The sequence below is a fragment of the Eleginops maclovinus genome, chromosome 19 (assembly GCF_036324505.1).
Source record: "Eleginops maclovinus isolate JMC-PN-2008 ecotype Puerto Natales chromosome 19, JC_Emac_rtc_rv5, whole genome shotgun sequence".
NCBI lineage: Eukaryota > Metazoa > Chordata > Actinopteri > Perciformes > Eleginopidae > Eleginops > Eleginops maclovinus.
The window spans coordinates 17,168,508-17,190,583 of record NC_086367.1 but is presented as its reverse complement, the minus strand read 5'-3'; the positions used below and the strand labels follow the sequence as shown (position 1 = coordinate 17,190,583).

General features: G+C 41.4%; 1 protein-coding gene across 1 annotated transcript in view; it reads left to right on the top strand.

Annotated features, from left to right (window-relative positions):
- Positions 1-22,076, top strand: part of myo10l1 (myosin X, like 1) — a 40,306-nt gene that overhangs the window by 15,180 nt on the left and 3,050 nt on the right. The window contains 39 exon segments of the mRNA XM_063908102.1: positions 6,756-6,914; positions 8,845-9,032; positions 9,944-10,078; positions 10,311-10,435; positions 10,559-10,572; positions 10,690-10,774; positions 11,008-11,114; positions 11,644-11,773; positions 11,866-11,984; positions 12,067-12,213; positions 12,329-12,429; positions 12,693-12,759; positions 13,063-13,155; positions 13,255-13,323; positions 13,423-13,505; positions 13,709-13,811; positions 14,108-14,188; positions 14,308-14,432; positions 14,567-14,696; positions 14,808-14,914; positions 14,998-15,226; positions 15,228-15,272; positions 15,377-16,213; positions 16,387-16,514; positions 16,626-16,766; positions 17,538-17,642; positions 17,747-17,842; positions 17,933-18,026; positions 18,173-18,228; positions 18,477-18,619; positions 19,061-19,255; positions 19,383-19,540; positions 19,633-19,753; positions 20,103-20,251; positions 20,580-20,728; positions 20,806-21,013; positions 21,140-21,276; positions 21,366-21,489; positions 21,593-21,937. Coding sequence (XP_063764172.1) covers positions 6,756-6,914; positions 8,845-9,032; positions 9,944-10,078; positions 10,311-10,435; positions 10,559-10,572; positions 10,690-10,774; positions 11,008-11,114; positions 11,644-11,773; positions 11,866-11,984; positions 12,067-12,213; positions 12,329-12,429; positions 12,693-12,759; positions 13,063-13,155; positions 13,255-13,323; positions 13,423-13,505; positions 13,709-13,811; positions 14,108-14,188; positions 14,308-14,432; positions 14,567-14,696; positions 14,808-14,914; positions 14,998-15,226; positions 15,228-15,272; positions 15,377-16,213; positions 16,387-16,514; positions 16,626-16,766; positions 17,538-17,642; positions 17,747-17,842; positions 17,933-18,026; positions 18,173-18,228; positions 18,477-18,619; positions 19,061-19,255; positions 19,383-19,540; positions 19,633-19,753; positions 20,103-20,251; positions 20,580-20,728; positions 20,806-21,013; positions 21,140-21,276; positions 21,366-21,489; positions 21,593-21,937 — 5,628 coding nt within the window.

Below are 22,076 nucleotides of genomic sequence, written 5' to 3'. Positions count from 1 at the left end.
ACACACACACACACACACACACACACACACACACACACACACACAGACATGCCTGTATACACACACAGGTTACGTTAGCCATGAGTTATGGACAGTGTGTGTTATGTGACCTGGATTTCAGTAGCTAGCGTGAAAGCGGCAGCGAAAGCTCACGCGAGCACTGAACATGCTGCAGGGATGCCTTACTCTTGTGCAAACACAAAATGACTTGGACACACACACAAAGAACCTGACACACTCGGTCAAATGACCTGAATGGAAAGTGCAGAAATTACGTGTTTTGTAACATTTGGTTCATAAACAGGCGGATGTTGCTATGTGATCTCCTGACCCACATTCCTCTATTTCTAATCCTCTGAGGACCTGATAGTTACTCTCTCGCTTTGCATCATATAATGAGATTAACTTGGGCACACACACACACACACACACACACACACACACACACACACACACACACACACACACACACACACACACACACACACACACACACACACACACACACACACACACACATGCGCAAACACCCCTATCCCTCTCTCTTGCCTCACCTTCACTGTGTCTCTGCAGTGTCCCCGTATCTGTGGAAAACTAAGCAGGGATCCCCTTTGGGGCAGGATGAGTGTGGGATGTTGAATCTTGAAGGAGAATGACATATGAAGGATGTTATACACCCGAGTGCTAAATGGATGCTGTGGGGCAGAGAAGGCATTAGAGTAAAAGAGTTAAAGCTTGTTACTAACCTTTTATTTTTTCTCAAATTTACTGAGTTTGAGGGTAAAAGAAACGACAGGGGTAGGATGCACTTTGAGATATGTAACACAATTAATATATATAAACCATGTAATTGTGAGACAGCATGTGCAGGGCTTCCACTAAGGGAGTTCAAAATGAAACAGAGTCCACGAAGGGAAAGGGTTGGGTGGCCAGGTTATAAGACACAGAACCCAGGAGACAGCTGTTAGTGTCTCTTGTGAAACCAAACGTGAAAAGGGCTTACTAAAATACTTGTTAAAGATAAGTGACTTGGCCAGAACTTCTGGCTGCAGCTGCTCTATTTGCTTGTAATATACTCTGATCTGAGCGGTCAGATTATACAAATTACATCATCAGTGGTCCCCAATCCTAATCTGAACCATGGAGGTTTGCCAGCTCTGATCCAAGGTCAGTGAGGGAAGCTGCAGGTGCATACAGTGTGAGTGGTACTGTATTTTACTCTGAATAGAGGTATGCAGAATATATAGGTCACTGTGCCCACAGCTCTCTCTCCCTGTCTCCATGCTCTATCTTTATCTCTTTCCTCCTCACTCTGGCTGCTGCTAATATGTGAAGTCAGATGAAGAGGCTTGTGTCCTCTGGCTCCCCTCCTGAATCATGCAAAGCAGCTTCAGATATCAGAGGGCTTTACAGCAAGGCTGCTCCATGCACTGTATGTGTGGGTGTGAAAGTCTGTTCAAAGGCAAATCAGGGGAAAGAATCCAGGTGTTTTCCTGCAAAAGAGAAGCAACAGAAACATGTAAAAGGGAAGAATCTGTGGGAGTGTCTGAGAGGAAATATTCTCAGCAAATCTCATGAAAAGACAGAAAAGAAAGTGTGGCCATTGTGTATACTTCTCCGTATAAAATTGACCAATACATATGGATGTATTTAACTGGATATGACAATTGAAAGCTGCTGGTGTTACTTGAGGAAGTGAGAATAAGTATCAAAGGTCACCAAAGATTCTTCCTCTGGATAAGAGTTGCTTGTTTGTTTATTTATTTCTACATTACTCCCCCCGACTCTTTAGCTCTCCCTTTCAGTCTCTTTCTTAAAGTCTCTCATTATTCCATGCCTTTCCTCTATGCTTCTGTCCAATAATGAATTATTGAATAAGCTGTATCCTAATTTAGACTCTCTGGGTAGTCAAACTTGGTGCGTGTGTGCGTGCGTGTGTGTGTGTGTGTGTGTGTGTGTGTGTGTGTGCGCTCCTTACATACAGTACAGTGTGTCTGCGTATGTGCCCCTTTGTGTAAATGTGCGCCAAGTAGCACAGAAAGTGTGTTAAAACCCACCAGAGGGCAATGGAAGAAGAAGATGGAGACATTGCAACATGTTTTTTTTTTCTTTCACTTCAGCTGTGTTTTTTTCCCCATCACTGACATACTTTCTAACTTCATAGCAGTCCGTCTTCTCTCTGAATCATTTTGCGTCTGGGTTTTCCCAAATGGTTTCCATGCAACATCTCTCCTTTATCTGTTGTTATAGGCATTTAAATTTGAAAGCAGCTTTGGCGTTAGAAGCAATTGTAAAATGCAGAACTGCAGCTCAGGCATTTATCTGATTTAATCTGTAGTTTAATGACGTTTATTTTTATTTTTAGAAACACCACTTTTGGAGATACATTTTTCTTTTAAGGATAAATCCACTGATTTAACATATTTAAAAATAACACTTTTACACAATTCAGTTTATTTCTCATTATATGAATTTGGATGATGCTTTATAATGTCTCAGTAAATATACAAATACAAACTGCCAATGGTTGGAGTTTGAAATATATTCATATTTTAAGATGCATTGTCTTTATTCTAGGTACTAAACATCAGTAAAACTGGACCTTTACTGCAGTGATTTTTAGCATTTAAAAAAACATCTATCGTGAAAATTTGATGCAGGTGCAAAAGTAAATCCCTTTAAGATGTAATAAATAATAAAGATCTAACTCTTTGAGATAAAACTATTTGGATATACTGTAGATCTTGACATTGACATGCTTGTTGGTTACTTTAAGTCTTCCTTTTACTTACTCCATACCAACCGTTGATGGGAATTTACACATGATCTTACAACTAGGCGAAAGCTATAAGAAGCAACCCAATGGTAATCCTTATTATAACCAACCTGAGACACTTTGGGGACATTGTCTTTAAAAATGTTAAATTCCAACCACAACTATGAATTTGACTGCTATAGACCCAGGCCTCCATTTACATTTTGAGAGTCCTATCTTCTGTTCCACTATAATTTACCCTGGATTGCATGCTTGGCTTTCTGATTGACATGACTCTCAGTAAGCCTTCAATTACAGTCAGGGGTCTCAGATTGAGCCATTTAGTCAGTCCTTAAGTGAGTCTATGTGTTAGCTCACAGGAATCAATGTATATTAGAGACACAGATACTTTCAGTTAAAAAAAGAAATAAGCATGAGGGGAAAAGGGGAAGTCTTAGGATGGTGAAATATGAGAGATGCAAAGGCAGACGAGATACGGGCAAATTAATGAAGGACGGGATGATGTGAGAGAGGAAGAGTTTGAAAGAACAGAGAGAGAAAGATGACAGAGAGGGGGAAGGGATAAAAGAGGAGTGACATACAAAGGGAGAGCGAGATGAGAGACAGAGGATTGAGACATGAAGGCATGCAGAGAGCGAGAGTGGGAGAGAGAGACAGATTTAATGGAGTGAAACATAAATTGAAAAGCCTGATAAAAGTAATGGACTTGGATGTCATTTTGGGGAAATTCAGTTCTTTTTTTTCTCTCACAGATTAAGCAATATGAAAGCATCCCTGCATGTGTACAGCTGTCGAAGCCATGACTAACAGGCATGTTTATGCATGTCATCACTGAGACAAGCGTGTCACCCATGCACATCACACGCTTTGAGACGTACATACATTCTCACACCCACACGCACAGACGCCAATTATGCCAGGGATCTTGACTCCTGATTAAAGACTGAGTCACAGGAGAGATAAATTAACAAACCTAATCGGGCGAATCAGAAACAAGCTTTCAACACGATATTGACATGTTATCAACTTGCAAGAGAATATATAATGAGTATATTAGCTTAAGTAAAATGTTTAAAAACTGCAGCAAATTACATTTTTGCTTCATTTTTCACATTTGCTATCAGTATTGACCACTGATATTAAATATATATATCTATATCTATATTGCCTTACATATAATAGATTAAAAAAGGAAGTCTTTATGGTGATTTTGTAGAAAGAATTAACATTACAAACTGACAAACACATAATAGGCCTAAGTAGAACAAATAAAAGGTATAAGAATAATTATTGCTCTAGAATACATGTAATTATAACACTCAATGCTTATCATTATTGGACACGATCCTGGCCTGCCTTAAATAAAAAGATCCTCCTCATGATATTGACCCCGGCTGTAACACTCATGTATATAAGTAATTGTGCTTAGGTAGCAACATGTCAGTGTCTTGATTGAGCACCAAGGTTGTAAAAAGGTCGAGACAAAGAGTCAAGTGGACGGGGTCATAGTGGAGATAGAGAGCCATATAAGTTATGCTCTCTCTAATGGAGGATGGAAGATAATTGGGTCATTTCATCACAGCTGAGTGAGTAGGGAAAGGTTAGTGAGGCGGTTACCAACAGAGCATCCACTAGAGATTTATACTTCTAAAAGACATTCAAAAACTACAACATATGACACATTGGTTGCTATTTGTTGAGCATAATGACATTAAACAGGCGGTAATGTTGGTTAAAGATGTTACTGGGTTTATTTTTGCCCTAAGAGAGCTGTCTGCACGCAACAGCCCTGTAGAAGACCGCGTTACTTTAGAGAAATAGATTTATTTAAGTACAAGATGTCTGAACGCCTACAGCGCGCCCCTCTGCCTCTCTCAACAGACTCCCAACATCTGTTACAGCAACCACACACACACACACACACACACACACACACACAGGGTGGAGGCTGGCTGTGAGACTGCGCTGACATATTAACAACCCAGTATTGTAAAGGTTTTCTATTCTTAGACAAGTTGATTTAGCTGGAATGAATGAACGACCTTTATGCTGCCATGAAATGACTTTAATTATCTGTGTGTGGGTGTGTGGGTGGACCATAGACTGTATACACAGGAACTGAATCTCGCCAGCCTGACCTCACGGATGGATTGGTAGATTATAAATAAAAGCCTTGAATTTGGCATTTTAGGTTCAAATTTGGTTTTTTTCTTCTTCTTCTATCTTCGTTTTTTGGGTACAAGAAGTGACAGAGAAAAATGCAACCTAATGTTGAACGTGACATTTTGAGACGCCTTGAATGTTAAGTTAGATTTCTGAATGAAAACACACTGTTGAAAGGGTTAAAGTAAACACAACACTGTTGTAACTAACCATTGTCGTCTAGTTTACTCTTAATGAGACCATAACTACAAAATGATCATCATTCTGAATTAAAGAAGACTTAAAACTAGTGATTTAGAACATAAAGTGGTGTTTTCAATGTTTACTTACTCTAATCAAGTAAGGCGTGGGTCAAGTATTCATAGATTTCTGTACAGGGAGACAGGGAGACCTATACAATAGCATGCTGGCTATTAGGGACTTGGTGGTTCTATTTTTAGACTTGGAGGTTGCCACTTGGTGTGGATTGAATGTTTGAGAGAGATTGTGTGTGTGTGTGTGTGTGTGTGTGTGTGTGTGTGTGTGTGTGTGTGTGTGTGTGTGTGTGTGTGTGTGTGTGTGTGTGTGTGTGTGTGTGTGTGTGTGTGTGTGTGTGTGTGTGTGTGTGTGTGTGTGTGTGTGTGTGTGTGTGTGTGTGTGTGTGTGTGTGTGTGTGCGTGTGTGTGCATGCGTGTGTCTGACATGATAATACATGAGATGCTTTCAGCTGTCCTTCCTGCCAGATTGGATCTATTACTCTGTCTCCTCTTCTCCTCATTTCTTCTTCTCCTCCCACAGATGGGTTTCTTCTCGTCTTGTCACCTTCTCTCCAGTTACCATGGCGATAGCTGACATAGATGATACCGGGGTCTTGTTAGAAAGGGAGCCACGAAGCTCTGTGTTCTCATCACGTGTGTTTTCCCTCATGTTGCATCATAATTACTCTGTTCATGCTTAAACATGGAAAGACCTTAGAGTGTTGGCGTTGTCCCCCACACTCTGAACAAGGTAGCTTTATTATCAACAATACCAGGTGGTGTCATATCTACCTCAGAGGAGGTTTAGTCATGTATCTTACTTTTAACAAACACCAGCCTAAACGTAATGCAGTTTATCTCAATGCAATACAACACACCACACTAGCAGGGCTTCACTTGTGAATATATGATTTGTTCAAGTAGCTGTGTTACAGTGGTTTAGTGCCAGCTTGACAAGCAATAGTCAATAACATGCAGCAGATGCTATGCTATGCTAACTGTCGCCATCCTGGATTTGTGATTTTGCATTGAGGTGGAAATTGTGTCACTCATCAGCATTTGTTGACCCTGATCAGTGGTTGTTTGGTGACGGAGAATTTGGTTTTGGCGTTTGACGAAACTCACTATTATGTTGTATCTCTCAACCCTCATATTTCCAACAAGCGAAAGTCCAGAGGCTGATAATGCCAGTGCAAAACCCAAGGTGATTTAACTTTGCAGCAACTTTTAAAACTCATATTTCCATGGTCAAAGATGAGGACCGTTCACACAGGCTTTTCAGATCTGTGAATATTGACCGTTTGACCTTGAAGAAGAATACTGTTGGTGCGCCGGCCAAAATGATGGCTTTTCTTGGCTTTAAATAGTCCCAGTTTTACATTTTTAATCAATATAATTTTAAATGTATATAACTGTTTAATCAGCAGAGGTTCCTACCTTGTTTTGAAAAGTTTTGCGAATATAACTGCAACAAATGATTTGGTTTGTCCGGATTATTTCAAGCTATTGTTGGGGAAATGTAACTTTTATTGATGCATACAAAAATATAACTCAGGCAATATAATTGATTTGTTTTCCAGGTGTTGTACCTGCAGCAGGCGGAGATCACCAGGGAGCGGGTTTACGCTATGCACCAGTCCAGCATCGATGGTGTGGAGGACATGTCGGCGCTGGCTGAGCTGCACGAGGCCGCCATCATGCACAACCTGTACCAGCGCTACCAGAAGGATAACATCTATGTGAGTGCTTTCAGATTGATGCATGTGTGTCTGTGTGTTTGTACGTATGTGTGAGCGGGTCGATGCACAGCATGTTTATGTTGTGATGTGCCCTCCTTTTCCAGTAATCTGTACATGCATGAGGCTTTTAGTGGGAAACACACATCATCTTATCAGACTCATCCACTCACAGTAGAATTGCTAAGGAGATGTAGAGAGAGGCTTTTAAAGTAAGAAACGACCAGCACCCTTAAGTGTTGTAATCCTTAACATATTAATCCCGGCTGATTTGCTGACAACCAGGGACAAACAATTACAATCCTAACACTCATTTTTGCAGTTAAGAAAGAAATGTAATGCCAACTCACCAGAAAAAGGGATGATGATCTTAATCTCTTTCTGAATTATGTATCGTGGCGCTGCAGATCCATCCTACAAATACTTTTCTACAGACTTAAGAAGAAGATCTCTGTTGCAAACAGTTGCTCACAAAAATTCCTCCCACAATCACTTTCATATATTTTAAAATGAATATAAAAATAACGACACAAAAGGAAACATTCTCTAAACTATCGTGAATCATAAAACCATTGCAATAGCAGTCAAAAATAATCTCAATCAGTCCTAAAAAGTGACTTTAAACACAACCATGATTCTTGTTTAGTTCTACCGTAAATCCAATACATGTAACAGCAAAAGCCTTGGCTCTATTTCAGATCCCATGGCACATTTTTCACAATAAAAATGATGAATCATGAATTAAAGCTTTAATAAAACATTTAATTCATGACCATTGATGGTGAAAAGACAATAATCTCTTCTTGAGGTCATACAAAGGATATAGAGATCAATTAAATCAAATGTTTTGCTCATGTTTATGTTGGGTTCAGACATCTGGAAACCTGAAAGCTTACAGACAACAGACCAATAACAGCGTCCCTGGGCGTGACCCAATCTAGATGATCAAATATTGTCCATACAAGGATTTCCCTTAACATGATCATAAGAATTGACTCTCGTGGGTCAGCTTTCCATGTCACTGTGCTCAGGCATTTATGAGTATCTGTGTCCTTCAGCTTTATATGTGTGCACACAAACTGCACTGACAGGGTAATATGAAACGATGGAAGCCTTGCTGACCTTTTTTTTTGTTCATAGTGCAGAAAGATAGAACACAAGGTGTTGTGAATTTATTTGTTAGGAAGAGAATTTATTTAGAACAGATGATTTAAAAGGAATAGTTAAAAGCAACATTTAATAAGTTAGTCAATTTATAAGTAAGTGTTAAGAATAACAGTTCATGTTTCAGATATGGGATTAGATTAAAAAGGGACTTTAGGTCATTTAAGTTGGGATATACTTAGGAAATGGACTTGAAATGGACTTCATTACCCATGGGACATTGTGCGTGTTACGTCACATACGCAGTGTTGTAGGTCGTACAGCGGCCATTGTTTTATGTTGTTAAGGATGCTGACAATTCAAGCCAACCACTCGCTGTAAATATGTTAAGTTCTTTATTTTAGTAAACATCTGAAATGAACGGACGTCTCCCTTCGTTATTTTAGTAGCCATCAACATTAGTTCAGAACACAAGGTGACTGTTACAGCACAAACGGCTCAGAATAGAAGCCATGCCTCCCTCCTCCATCATCTCACTGATTGAACCTCAGCTTTCTAATAACAATCTGATGAATTCACTCATGCTGTGAGATATGCACCCTGCTGTGTTCCCTTATCCTCCAGATTAATATCAACACAAGGCTGCTTTGAAATCTCACATATTTGTAGGCCCACTGTTTGTGCTCCTGGAAGCTTATTGTTTGCATATGTGTTTGGTGCTTTTGTGTGGGTGTATGTTGATATCTATGTTTTTGAACCAGAGAGACGAAGAAAACAACTGAAAGGATAAAGAGACAGAATCTAAAATGTCCCTTTTGACTGTTTTCAGACTAATATTGGCAGCATCCTGGCAGCAGTCAACCCCTACAAGCAGATCGCAGGAATGTATGGTCCAGAGAGGGTGGAGCTGTACTCCAAGCACCACATAGGCGAGCTTCCTCCACACATCTTTGCCGTGGCCAATGAATGCTACCGCTGCATCTGGAAACGCCATGACAGTCAGTGTGTCCTCATCAGGTGAGGAGGAGGCTTTTTTAATGATTACATATACTGACTTCCATCTAATTCATGCTTTATCCATCTATCAGTCTGTCTTCCAAGCCATAAATCCATTTGTTTATTAAATCCTGTGTCACGGGACAGCAGCATATCCCACCAGGCATTAGGGCAGTTTGTTTTTTTAAAAATCCAACATTTCCTACAGTCCTACATAACCAGAGTTACCGGTGCATGTTTTATGTCTTTGAATTTGTGTCTTATTGATTTCTTTTTAACAATACTACAATGATATAGCCAGGAGTCAGTTAGTATAAAGGAACATTTTTACACCATTACGTACATTTTTTGAGTGTATGTACTTGGAACCAGTGCAGAGACAGACAGAGAGACAATGACAATGAAATTCAAACATTTTTGCAATTACTTGGGGCGATAGACTAAGCTGAGATCAAGCTCGAATTTTTGTTATTTAGATCTGAAGGAGAAAGATGATGGCATAATAGAGAAAGCATCTGCGTTTGTGGATAAAGTAAAAGAAACACATCCTTCCTTCAGTTGGCTAACTACTCATTGGTTGCTTTGCTAATTGAGAAGTAGGGTCAGACATCTCATCGTGCTAAATTAAACTGTCTCTTCATTCCTGAATTGAGATGGACTTGGAGATAATGCAATATATCTGCAGATCAATTAAATCAATTAAACAACCAGACCAGTTTGAGATAAGGGAATGTCAGAGAAGGTCACAGTGTATTTAATTAAATTGTGTGTGTGTGTGTGTGTGTGTGTGTGTGTGTGTGTGTGTGTGTGTGTGTGTGTGTGTGTGTGTGTGTGTGTGTGTGTGTGTGTGTGTGTGTGTGTGTGTGTGTGTGTGTGTGTGTGTGTGTGTGTGTGTGTGTGTGTGTGTGTGTGTGTGTGTGTGTGTTCTCCAGTGGTGAATCGGGTGCAGGGAAGACGGAGAGCACTAAGCTGTTGCTTCAGTTCCTGTCTGTGATGAGCCAGAACTCTGCCGGGACTGCCCCGTCGGAGAAAAGTACACGAGTTGAGCAGGCCATCGTGCAGAGCAGGTACAGATGAGCAGAATGAAGAGGAAACCACACATTTATCTGTACCTTAACTACCCCTTCTGGTATCATTGCTGAATAAAAGCATGCTTACTCAGTAAGTTTCCATAGACGAGTTCAGATCTGTAAAACTAAACCTCTGCAGCACATGATGAGTATACTGTATTCAACGTTGCATGCATAGATACAGGCTGACTAAACAAAATGCACTAACTGCAGTATGTTGCTCTTTCAGTCCGATCATGGAAGCTTTCGGCAATGCTAAAACTGTTTACAACAATAACTCCAGTCGCTTTGGGAAATTCATACAGCTTCACTTCTCTGAAGGCGGCAACATCCAGGGAGGCTGCGTCATCGACTGTATCCTTATATTCATATATAAAATATATATCTGTAACAATGCACTACAATATGTATTTGAATTATATGTGTTTTAGAAGAACTCAGGTTTTATTGTTTATTCCTTGACGGTCTACCTTTCAGATTTACTGGAAAAGGTAACCACGTCTGCAGTCTGCACAAGTTAAAATTCATAAGGAGTGATTTGTCAGTGTTGCATTGTGAACTATAATGAAACACTAACGGTGGCTTTTCTGCAAATGATTTTACTGTAGAACCGAGTGGTGCGACAAAACCCTGGAGAACGAAACTACCACATCTTCTACGCTCTGCTGTCAGGAGCTAACAAAGACAATAAGAGTAAGTGAAAGCACCAGAATGTCCAATTATCAAGACATACATTATACTTTTATCAAAGACTTGTGATACAAAAAGATCTATAGCATCAGATTGTGTTGTTATCAGTCAAAGCATGTTTGTGTTATTTCACTGGAACTTGCAGACTATATCTACATCGTGGAAGTGCAGTAAGGTATCTCAATGTGCATCTCTGTCAATATCACCCTGACTTTATATATTTGATCCTTTATCAGGCCTCTACTTGCTGGAGGATCCTCCTGAATCTTTCCACTACCTCAACCAATCAGGATGTCTGAAGGACAAGAGTCTGAATGACAAAGAACTGTATAACAGTGTTATGGTCAGTATTAACCTGTCAAGTAGATTTGAGTATTACAAACATTACCTTTGGACAAGAGCTGCTCTGGACTAGCCTCCATGTGCAGCATTTTTTTTTATTTGCCAGGTTGTTTTTCCTTTTGTTAGTCTATTCATCAACAGGTATAACAGATTTGCATTAAAAGCATTAAACCATAACTACGAAACTAAGAAAAATGACATATATTTATAAACTATAAAGAGATTTTGCAGCTTGCAAATAGCAGAACAAACCCAAAAATGTGCACCACGTTCTAGATTTTGAAGTGTCTTTTTTGTATTTATTTTTGTATTTCAAGTCAAAATGATTTCTGCCTTAGGAGCAGCTCCACCTCCAAAGCAATGTTTGTACAGTTGACAGTCAAAACACATATCATCAAACCTCTCTTTTTTATGCAGAATTTGCAGTGGTACTATATTGAGATCTCTATATCATTTTATTGAGATATTTAGAGCACCTTTTCTGTTGGTAGCACCTCGTCACTTTTGCTGTGTCTTTTTCCTTCGTGTAGGAGGCACTGAAGGTGTTGGACTTCTCAGAGGAGGAGATCAGGGACATGTTTAAGCTGCTGTCAGGAGTCCTACAGCTGGGAAACATCGAGTTCATGACTGCAGGAGGAGCACAGATCACCACCAAGCAAGGTCAGTGCACTGCTTGTGTTAGGAAGTTAGGGAAAGTAAAACTCAGATAGATGAGTCGCAGAAGTTCAAACTCATCTTTTTTAATCTTTCAGTGATCACTAACGCCAGTGAGCTGCTGGGCCTGGATACCTTCCAGCTGTCCGAGGTGCTGACTCAGCGCTCCATAATCCTCCGAGGAGAGGAAATCTGCTCTCCACTCACTATAGAGCAGGTCAGCACACACACATATTTCCACACATTTATTCTCCCTCTTTTGATTGATTCCTGGTACACTCACACTCTCATTCTCACAGGCGGTGGATTCCCGGGACTCTGTTGCAATGGCGTTATATTCCCAGTGTTTCTCCTGGATCATCCTGAAGATAAATCAGAAAATCAAAGGGAAGGAAAACTTTAAATCCATCGGCATCCTCGATATCTTCGGCTTTGAGAACTTTGAGGTCAGAAACAAACTTTTAAGCTGGAAGCTGTTTATTAAATTCTGTTCATGCCCACACACACATGCATGCAGATGTTTATTTATCTTTATTAAAGGTTATTTTTCTTTGTGTCCAGGTGAATCGGTTCGAGCAGTTTAACATCAACTATGCCAACGAGAAGCTTCAAGAATACTTCAACAAGCATATCTTCTCACTGGAGCAGCTTGAGTACAACAGGTAAACTTCTACATATGTAATGGATCATGTACAAACATTAGGTTCAACCATAACAGAATGCCTATTATGGGTATCATGTCCCTAAAATATAAATTAAATGTAAATAAAAACGATGAAAACATTCAAGGATAAGCTTTCTAAACATTTCAAGAAGTAATTCAAAAGTGTTAAACACAGACATACAGACATTTACATATTTCATTAGATGAATTTGATACTGTACATCCATTTTCTGTGAGTAATTGTTTGGTTCTCGTGTACAGGGAAGGTGTCCAGTGGGACGCCATAGACTGGATGGACAATGCAGAGTGTCTGGACCTTATAGAAAAGGTAGAAAATGGATCAACGGTTACATGAATAGGTTTCAGTTTATTTATCAAATGTTTTAAAATCTATATGTCATCTTTGCATCTGAAAGTAGAAATGGTGTGTTCATCATCAGGATTTTCTACAGCACATCGTTTTCTCAGAGTTGTGTTGAAGTGAGTTAAAAAAAGGATGTGCTGTAAGCCTGGGATGCTCTCTGTAAACTGATCTAATAATATCAGACTGATATGTTAGAAAGTGGTACTGATTTCATAAAGTTGATGCTATAACATGATATCCCCCCCCACCCAACTGTCTCTCTCTTAGAAACTTGGCCTATTGGCACTGGTGAATGAAGAGAGCCGATTCCCCAAAGGAACTGACTTAACTCTGCTGGAGAAGCTGCACAGCAGACACGCTGTGAGTTATTTACATACATTATTCAAAGAGTGTGTTGAGCTGAGTCGTAAACGTCATTTTATTTAATTTCCTTCTGTGCTATCTTCCTGTTTTCTGCAGACAAACCCTTTCTACGTCAAGCCCAGACTTGGCGATCATCAGTTTGGTATCAAACATTATGCTGGAGAGGTGAGTGATGTACAACTGAGCCGCTTCATGTCAACGTCAAGTATTAGTCACTGTTTTAAAGTCTGGGAGATTCATGATGAACCTCTCTTTCTTGGTCAGGTCCTGTATGATGGTCGAGGGATCCTTGAGAAGAACAGAGACACCTTCAGAGACGACATCCTAAACATGCTCAAGGACAGCAGGCAAGACATTCACATACTTTAAATAATGTATTGAAAATGTAATAGGATACTCTGTCATTTAAACTAATGCTTTGTAATGCTTGTCAAAAGAAGGGTAAAAGGGAACAGTTTATACATCTCTTTTGTTTTTAGTTCTGACATTACCACTGACAAAACGTATGATATGTAGGTATGTAATCCATCATGGTTTCTTTGCAACTCAGACTGGACTTCATCTACGACTTGTTTGAGAAGGTCGGCAGCCGGAACAACGAGGAGAAGATGGGAACAGCCAGACGCAAACCCACCGTGAGCTCCCAGTTCAGGGTGAGTGATGCAAGCAGATTATAATATTTCTAAAATAACTCATAACAAAGGTCAGCGCCACAGGGAGCCGAGAAAATAATTATGCTAAGTGTTTTATTTTGCCAGAGCTAGAGATGTCCTGTTATATCCCACACAAAGTCAATACAGTTTTACGGAAATAGTGTACATATTTGCATTTTTCTTTGATAAATGCCTTAGATGATCAATCTTTCTGTCCCTCGGCTGTGACAATCATTCACTACCATATGAAATAAATGCTAAAATATTAAAAAATGTTCCTTTCTCTGTGTCTTTAGGACTCACTACATTCTCTCATGGCCTCTCTGAGTGTCTCCAACCCTTTCTTCATTCGCTGCATTAAGCCAAACATGGAAAAGGTCAGTCTGTTTCCGTCTTAGATCTCAAATTCACATTACAGCCTGTTTGCCAAGCCCTTTATGAAGTATCAGTGATGTTGAATGTTAATGTTAAATAATTGGTATCTTTTTACTTGTAGAATCCAAGTATTTTTAGCCCTGAGGTCGTCCTGAACCAGCTGAGGTACTCTGGGATGTTGGAGACGGTGAAAATCCGTCGGGCCGGGTTCCCCGTCCGCAGAACTTTCAAAGACTTTGCCATTCGGTTAGCATCTCTAAATTTGTCCTACTTTTATCTCATGTGTGGGTGTGCGTCTTTTTAAGTGTCTTTTGGTTTTTTACATTTTTGCTGAGATCTCTCTTTTGTTTGTCTCTCACAATTTTTCTTCTGCCTGCCAGGTATAAAATCATTCAGAAAGAGAAATCCCCTTCATCATCAGCAGCAGCAGGAGATGATAAGAAGAAAAGTACAGACCTTCTGCTCAGATATGACAAGACCAAGAAAGAATGGCAGTTAGGCAAAACCAAGGTAAGATTTAGTAGTATTCGGAAACCTATTTCAGACTCATCTCAAGTTTGTATAAGTTTTCTATTTCACTTTAAAAGGACTTCCTCCTAACGATTCTCCTTTGTTCTGCAGGTGTTTATGAAAGAGGCTCTGGAGCAGCGTTTAGAGAAAGACAGAGATGAAGTCCGACGTCAAGCTGCCATGATAATTCGAGCCCACCTCCTCACTTTCTGTGCTAAGTAAGCACCTACTATAAGTAACTAAAATATATTTATTCCATTTCCTATTCACTGTGTTTTATATGTTTTGTCCTGATCCACAGGAAGTTCTTCAAGCGTGCTCGTGCCGCTGTCGTCACTCTCCAGAAACACCTCAGAAGGCAAATCCAACGCAGGCGGTTTGTGAAGCAACGTAAGGCAGCGCTGGTGCTGCAGAGACACAGACGAGGTCAGGTGGCTCGTACGCACGTTCGAAAGCTCAGAGAGGAGAAGAAGAAGAAGGAGGAACCAGAGAAGAAGAAAGACGAGGGGGCGGCGGAGGAGAAAAAAAGGAGCAGAGAAAAAGGCTGAATCAACAGAGGGCGATGATGAACCTTCAGTGCGTTTTCTCCAACTCTAACGCATTTGATTCTTCCTATTTATACAGAATAAAGCAAGTATTGATGCTTACTATGCCCCCTTCTCTTCTCTCCCCCAATCTAGGATGAGGCCCGGCAGATGAATGACATCCTGCAGTTGGAGCGAGAGATCGAGCGCTTGCAGAAGAAGCGAGAGGACGAGGTGTCCCAGCTGTGCGAGTCCTCCAAGCAGGAGCTGCAGCTGCGCCGGGATGCTGAGCTCAAACGCATGAAGAAGGAGGCGTCCCGCAAGGCCACGGAGCTCATCGACCTCCTGAACTTTGGAGGTGTGGACCCTTCGATGGGCGCAGCAGAAGTAGCCCAGCCTGCTGCCGAGGCGAAACCCCCAAAACCCGCAAATGCCACCAGAGGAGCTTCCAAAGAGGAGGAGGTGGACGAGGGGTTTCATGCTGAGGAGGAGTGCATCCCCCTTCCTGACTTCCCTCCTCCTGCTGAGACAGACGCTCCTATCGATCAGGAAATATTCGCTCACCTCCCTCCTCCCCCGCCTGCTTTCGCAGAGGGGACAGTGCCTCCTCCACCTCCTCTGCTCGCAGATGGTACCCCTGTTCCTGGAATTCCTCCGCCTCTCCCTCTACCCGGAGATGGTGCTCCTGTCCCTCCTCCACCTCCTCCACCACCACCTCACCCAGGAGACGGGGAAAAGAAAGATGGAGACTTAGAGAGGCAGGTGAGCATGGTGGAGAGCCTGGTAGACGGAGAGGAGCCCATCTACAGCATGCCGGCCGACACCGAGTCCGACTACGACCAGGAGGAGGAGGAGGGCTCCGTCAACGCCGGGGACGACAGCTCCGTTTCCGGGAGCAACCGCGGGAGCACCACCGTGACGGACGAGGAGCACCCGAGGAAGTCGACGTGCACCAACGCCAGCATTGAGTCCTACAGAGGCAGCTCCGACTCTGTGAGGACACACACTCACACGCATCCTCACACGCGTGCACGCAGACATGTATGAGCAGCTCTGCAGTGAAATTCTAATTATTGTTGAAGGAAATCCGATAATGAGATGTTCCTTCTCTTGTTGATTTGTAATTATGTGCAAGAAATAATCCATGTTACTGTACGATGTTGCAGTACGCAGACAGTGACGATGAACATGACGGCATGATGGACACTGATGAAGAAGTGAATAACGGCAGAGTGACCTTATTTAATGGGAATGGACCGCCATATTTCCACGGCTACCTCTACATGAAGGGTGGGTATACAAAATATGATCTGTGTTTCTTCAACTCTTTTCTCTCTCATTTTAAAGTTAAACCATGTCCGCCTTTTTTATTTTTATGACAGTATTTTCTTCTCTGCTCCCTCAGCCGGTCTGATGATCCGTGGAGGAGGCGTTGGTGCGTGTTGAAGGATGAAACCTTCATGTGGTTCCGGTCCAAACAGGAGTCTCTGAAGTCCGGCTGGCTCTACAAGAAGGGAGGAGGCCTCTCGACTCTCTCACGGAGGTTGTTGTAGTTGTTACTGAGTGCAGACTGCATGCTATATAAATCACAATCTTTGATGGGAGGGCTTGTCAGTGCAATTTTGAGGTGAATGATGAATTTGTGAGTGACCATCTGTGTTGTCTAACCGATGCTTTGAGCCCTCTGCAGAGCTGGAAGACTACAGTGTCCCTCTCAAGAGCCTATACCTTTCTGAGATTTTACATTTGGAGTCTTTGTTCAAATTCTACACCATTATCTTCTTACATAGTACATAATCTAAGTAAATATACAGGAAAAAGATTACATTTAAGTGGGAAAAATAGCACAGTTTCTTTTTGGTAAAGATTATGTTGCTTGCTGCTTGGTTTTGTTATCCTATCATAAACAACTTACACATAAAATACTGTTCCAAATATTCACAAAACATAAATACATTTGAATTACCTTAATTAGATTATAAATTGTAAAAAAAAAAGGAACATGTATAAAACAGTTACATGTGTGAAAATGAAACAAAAAGATATATGTTATACAAATTCCACTGACTCTAGATTATGAAGAAAGCAAAATAATATTTTTCAAGTCTTAAATGAGACTTATATACCTTAACTTAAGCATTATGTTACTTCCATTCTACGTGTTTGTAAAATGAACCTGAGGTATTCCATAAAAATAAACTTAATTCACTTATATTCTAGATCAAGAAGTCCATAAAGAGCTGTGTAATTTACATACACCTTTATAGAGTCTAGATTAGTTTTCTTGGCCTTGTTTTATTGTTTCTCTCTGCCTCAGAAACTGGAAGATGCGCTGGTTTGTGCTGAGGGACTGTAAACTGATGTACTACGAGAACGACAGCGAGGAGAAGCTGAAGGGAACCATCGACATCAAAGCTGCCAAGTAAGGTTTCCAGAAAGCTCTATAGCCAAAAACAAAAAGAGATGCACTGTTTCTCTGTTTCAACAACTAGAGGTTTCAGATCTTCAATGTTTGTATGTTTACAGAGAGATAGTGAATAATCATGAGAAGGAGAATGCTCTGAACATCGTGACAGATGACAGGACGTATCAGGTGTTTGCTGAGTCACCAGAGGATGCAAGGTGAGGTGGAGACTTGAGTGATTTTGTAGGTAACGTCAAGAACTTACCAAATGGATTAATATATTTAAACTTCTCTGTGTTTCTGTGCAGTGGGTGGTTTAATATGCTTAGTAAGGTGCGTGTGTGCACTCCCGAGCAGCTGCTGGAGATGTCCCATGAACAGGCCAACCCAAAGAACGCTGTGGTCAGTCTCCAATAAAAACATACCAATAACTTGTTATGGCTTGTGTTGAGTTAGATTACTTTATTATTGCTTACATTTCACAGTAGAAGCAAACGGGCACCATTAATAAACGTTTAAATTCTCCTCCTTCTTGATTCGTCCCTCAGGGAACTCTTGACGTGGGGCTGATCGACTCTGTTTGTGCTTCAGACAACCCTGATCGGTAAGTTGAATTAATGATTAAACAAAATAGCTTTTATGTGGTGTCAGTCCCTGGAAAATGAAAATCTATTGTAGAAAACGCATCCCTCCAATTAGTGTAGAATCATTAGACTCAAGCTTTTATTTCGAAATGATCTGTAAAACTGGAGAACCCAATATGCCATCACTATCGATTTATAATTACAACTACATTTGAAATATCTTAAAGTGGACTTTTTTACTCAAAAGTCTATCATTTGACCTTTGCAGGCCCAACTCTTTTGTCATCATTACGGCGAACCGTGTGATCCACTGCAACAGCGACACACCGGAGGAGATGCACCACTGGATCAGCCTGCTGCAGAAACCCAAAGGAGACGCCAGGATAGACGGACAGGAGTTCCTCTGCAGAGGTGAGAACTCATTTCAACACTAAACATATTTGGGGATTTATTAAAAAGCTTGCAAAATAGGGTGCGGTATGGATGGAGATAATAGTTTTTTTAAACGGTATGTCAGTGTGTTAAAATATAGTAACTCTTTCACTTAAGGTATGCTTACCATTTAAAATAAAATAAGGCTCTAATGTGAATTTGAGATCTAAGACGGAAACGGACCTTTTCCATGTTTGGCTTAATGCAGCTGAATTATTTTTAATTAATTTATATTTTAAGAACACAGATCCTCTTGTGACAAAATCTCATATCAGATATTATAATCCAAATGTGTCACAATACGAATAGACGAGGAAATAAATGATGATATTGAATAATTGCATGCCCCTTTTGTTCCTCTTCATATTCATTACATCTTTCCCCTTCTCTCCCTCCCCTCTCCCTTTATTTGTCTTTCAGGCTGGCTCCAAAAAGAGATGAAGACGAATGCTAAGAGCACCTCCCTGAAGCTGAAGAAGCGCTGGTTTGTTTTGACCCATAGCTCCCTGGATTACTACAAGAGCTCTGAGCGCAACTCCTCCAAGATGGGAACTCTGGTCCTTAACTCGCTCTGCTCCATCATTCAGCCGGATGAACGAGTGCACAGGGAGACAGGTGAGCAAAGAGAATGCAAAAGGGCAAATTTAATCCAGGATTAGACGTAGGATGTTTGAGATTACATGTAGCAAGATCATTTTGGTTTATTACTTAAGTATTAATGTATGAGTGCTGTTTTTAAAAGGATACTGGAACATCATCGTCTACGGGAGGAAGCATTCCTACCGCCTCTACACCAAGATGCTGAACGAGGCCATGAGGTGGACAGCTGCCATACAGGGAGTCATAGACAGCAAGACCCCGATAGAGACCCCGACTCTGCAGCTCATCAGAGACATCAAGGTAAAAAACAAATCTGTTAAGTAAGCATATTAAATGTATTGTACATGCACTGACTGCAAACTTTAATCCTTTTAAACCTTGTGTGCTCTCAGGAGAACAGTGTGAACCCAGACATCGTGGAGCAGATGTACCGCAGGAACCCCATCCTCAGATACACGCAGCATCCTCTGCACTCGCCTCTACTGCCACTCCCTTACGGAGAGGTCACCATCCGTAAGTAAAACCCAACAATTTAAACTCTAGAGCTTGGACTGGAGTCAAATAGTCTTTTTCCTTATGAAGGTTACTAAGTGAGTGAAATAAGCTGATGCCGCAGCCATGATTAGAACTGGTCGATTCTGTAAATGCTGAAAAGTGCTTTAGTACTTGCTTTCTTAAACACTTAAGGGTACACTGGACCATGATTTATGAAACATCTTTTATATTTTCTCTTTGAATCCTCCTTTACATCTTGCCTTAACTTAATGATTTTTATTTCTGTCATCTTTGATAAACTACATGTTATTTCTTCTTCTTCTCTGTCTTTGCTCACCATTCTCCTTTTGTCTTCGTTTATTTGCAGTACAAAGGCAGCAGGGCTATGCCAGTCTGCAGGATGAGGCGGTGCGAGTTTTCAACTCACTGCAGGAGATGGAGACGCTGGCGGACACAGTGCCCATCATTCAGGGCATCCTGCAGACCTGCCAGGACCTGCGCCCTCTCAGGGATGAGGTACTTCATTTACTTTCTTTTCTGATCTCTTAGAGTTTCAACATAATATTATAATAAAGGTGTGTAGTATGAGGTGAGAACTTTTTAAACTTAAAAAGGGTTAGAATAACAAGATTAAAGCAATAATCTCAGATGACAAAAGGGCATGTACTAAAAGGGACACAGAAGTATGAACTATGAAGTGATGTCTCTCCACCACAGAGAGTTTTTCCACTACAAAATATGAGTGTAGTATTTCAGAAAGGGGTCTGACATTTGGCTATGCTGTCAAATGTTCATTGAAACTTCACATTTCTCAAATTTCCCTTGCATGTTTTTTTTTTTTCAGGTATATTGTCAGGTGATCAAGCAGACTAATCATGTGCCTCAGCCTAACAGCCCCGCCAACCGGGCCCACTGGCACCTGCTCACCTGCATGAGCTGCACCTTCCTCCCCAGTCGAGTCATCCTCAGATACCTCCGCTTCCACCTGAAGAGGTGAGTGTGTGTTTTTGTATTATATATTGTGCTTTTCTTGATCTATCACTAATGGCAAAAAAATGTTACTCGCTCAGGGTACGGGAACGTTATCCTGGTACGGATATCGAGCGTTACGGCGGTTTCATCGGGGAATCCCTGAAGAAGACCAAGACTCGTGAGTTTGTTCCCTCTCAGGAGGAGATCGCCGCCCTGCTGGTGAGACAGGAAATGAGCACCACCGTCTACTGCCACGGAGGAGGCTCCTGCAAGATCTCCATCAATTCCCACACCACAGCTGGAGAGGTGCACTCACAACTGACATATCATCCTCTCAGTCAAACAAATCTAGTTAAGATCCGGTACAGGAAATAATGGTTGAAATGCAGTGTGTTGTTATAAACCGTCTGTGTGTTTATGTTGCTGCTGCAGGTTGTGGAGAAGTTGATCAGAGGTTTGGCCATGGAGGAGAGCAAGAACCTGTTTTCTCTGTTCGAACACAACTCCTGCACAGATCGAGCTTTGGAGAGCAGAGTGATCGTGGCAGATGTTCTGGCCAAGTTCGAAAGGTATACCGCTGTCATCTAGTCTAAATACTGACCTAGAAAAGTTGATTGTTTTGGTCTTATGATTAATAAGCGTCTACTCTGTTATCCAGGTTGGCAGGCAGTGATGAAGAGGAGGAAGAAGGAGAATGGAAACTCTACTTCAAGCTCTACTGCTTCTTAGATGTAGAGAGCATGCCAAAAGAAGGAGTGGAGTTTGCGTTTATGTTTGAGCAGGTAAGCTTTGCACACCAACATTGTTTCAGTATTTTTTATAAACGTAAATGTTTTTTCATTCTCTATGTATGATACACAACACATCTTTTGTTTTCTCTCTCAGGCCCATGAGTCTTTGATAAGCGGTCACTTCCCGGCCTCAGAGGAGACTTTGCAGCACCTGGCAGCTTTACGCCTCCAGTATCTCCACGGCGATGGGGCAGGTCGGGCCGGATGGAGCCTGGGAAGCGTTTATCCGATCGGACGTCTCCGCAATCGCATCCTACACTCCACCAAGCAGGGCGCGGGGGCGGCGGGTGGAGCCGGGGGAGGTGGAGCAGGAGCAGGAGACGGGAAAGGAATGGTGGGAGGACCGGGAGCTGTCACTGTCGAGAAGCGAAGGACCCCGAGCTTCCTGGATGGCAGCCTGAGGAGAAGTTTTAAAACTGGATCACTGAAGAAGCAGAAGGTCAGTGGTGCAAGTGAAGCCCATTTTATTGCAAAGGATCTGTAATTAATCTACAATGCAACCATACAGGGCAGATATTTTAAAGCTCAGATGGAAGTTAAACAGATTGCAGACTTAAGCAAGGACTACACAAAATACA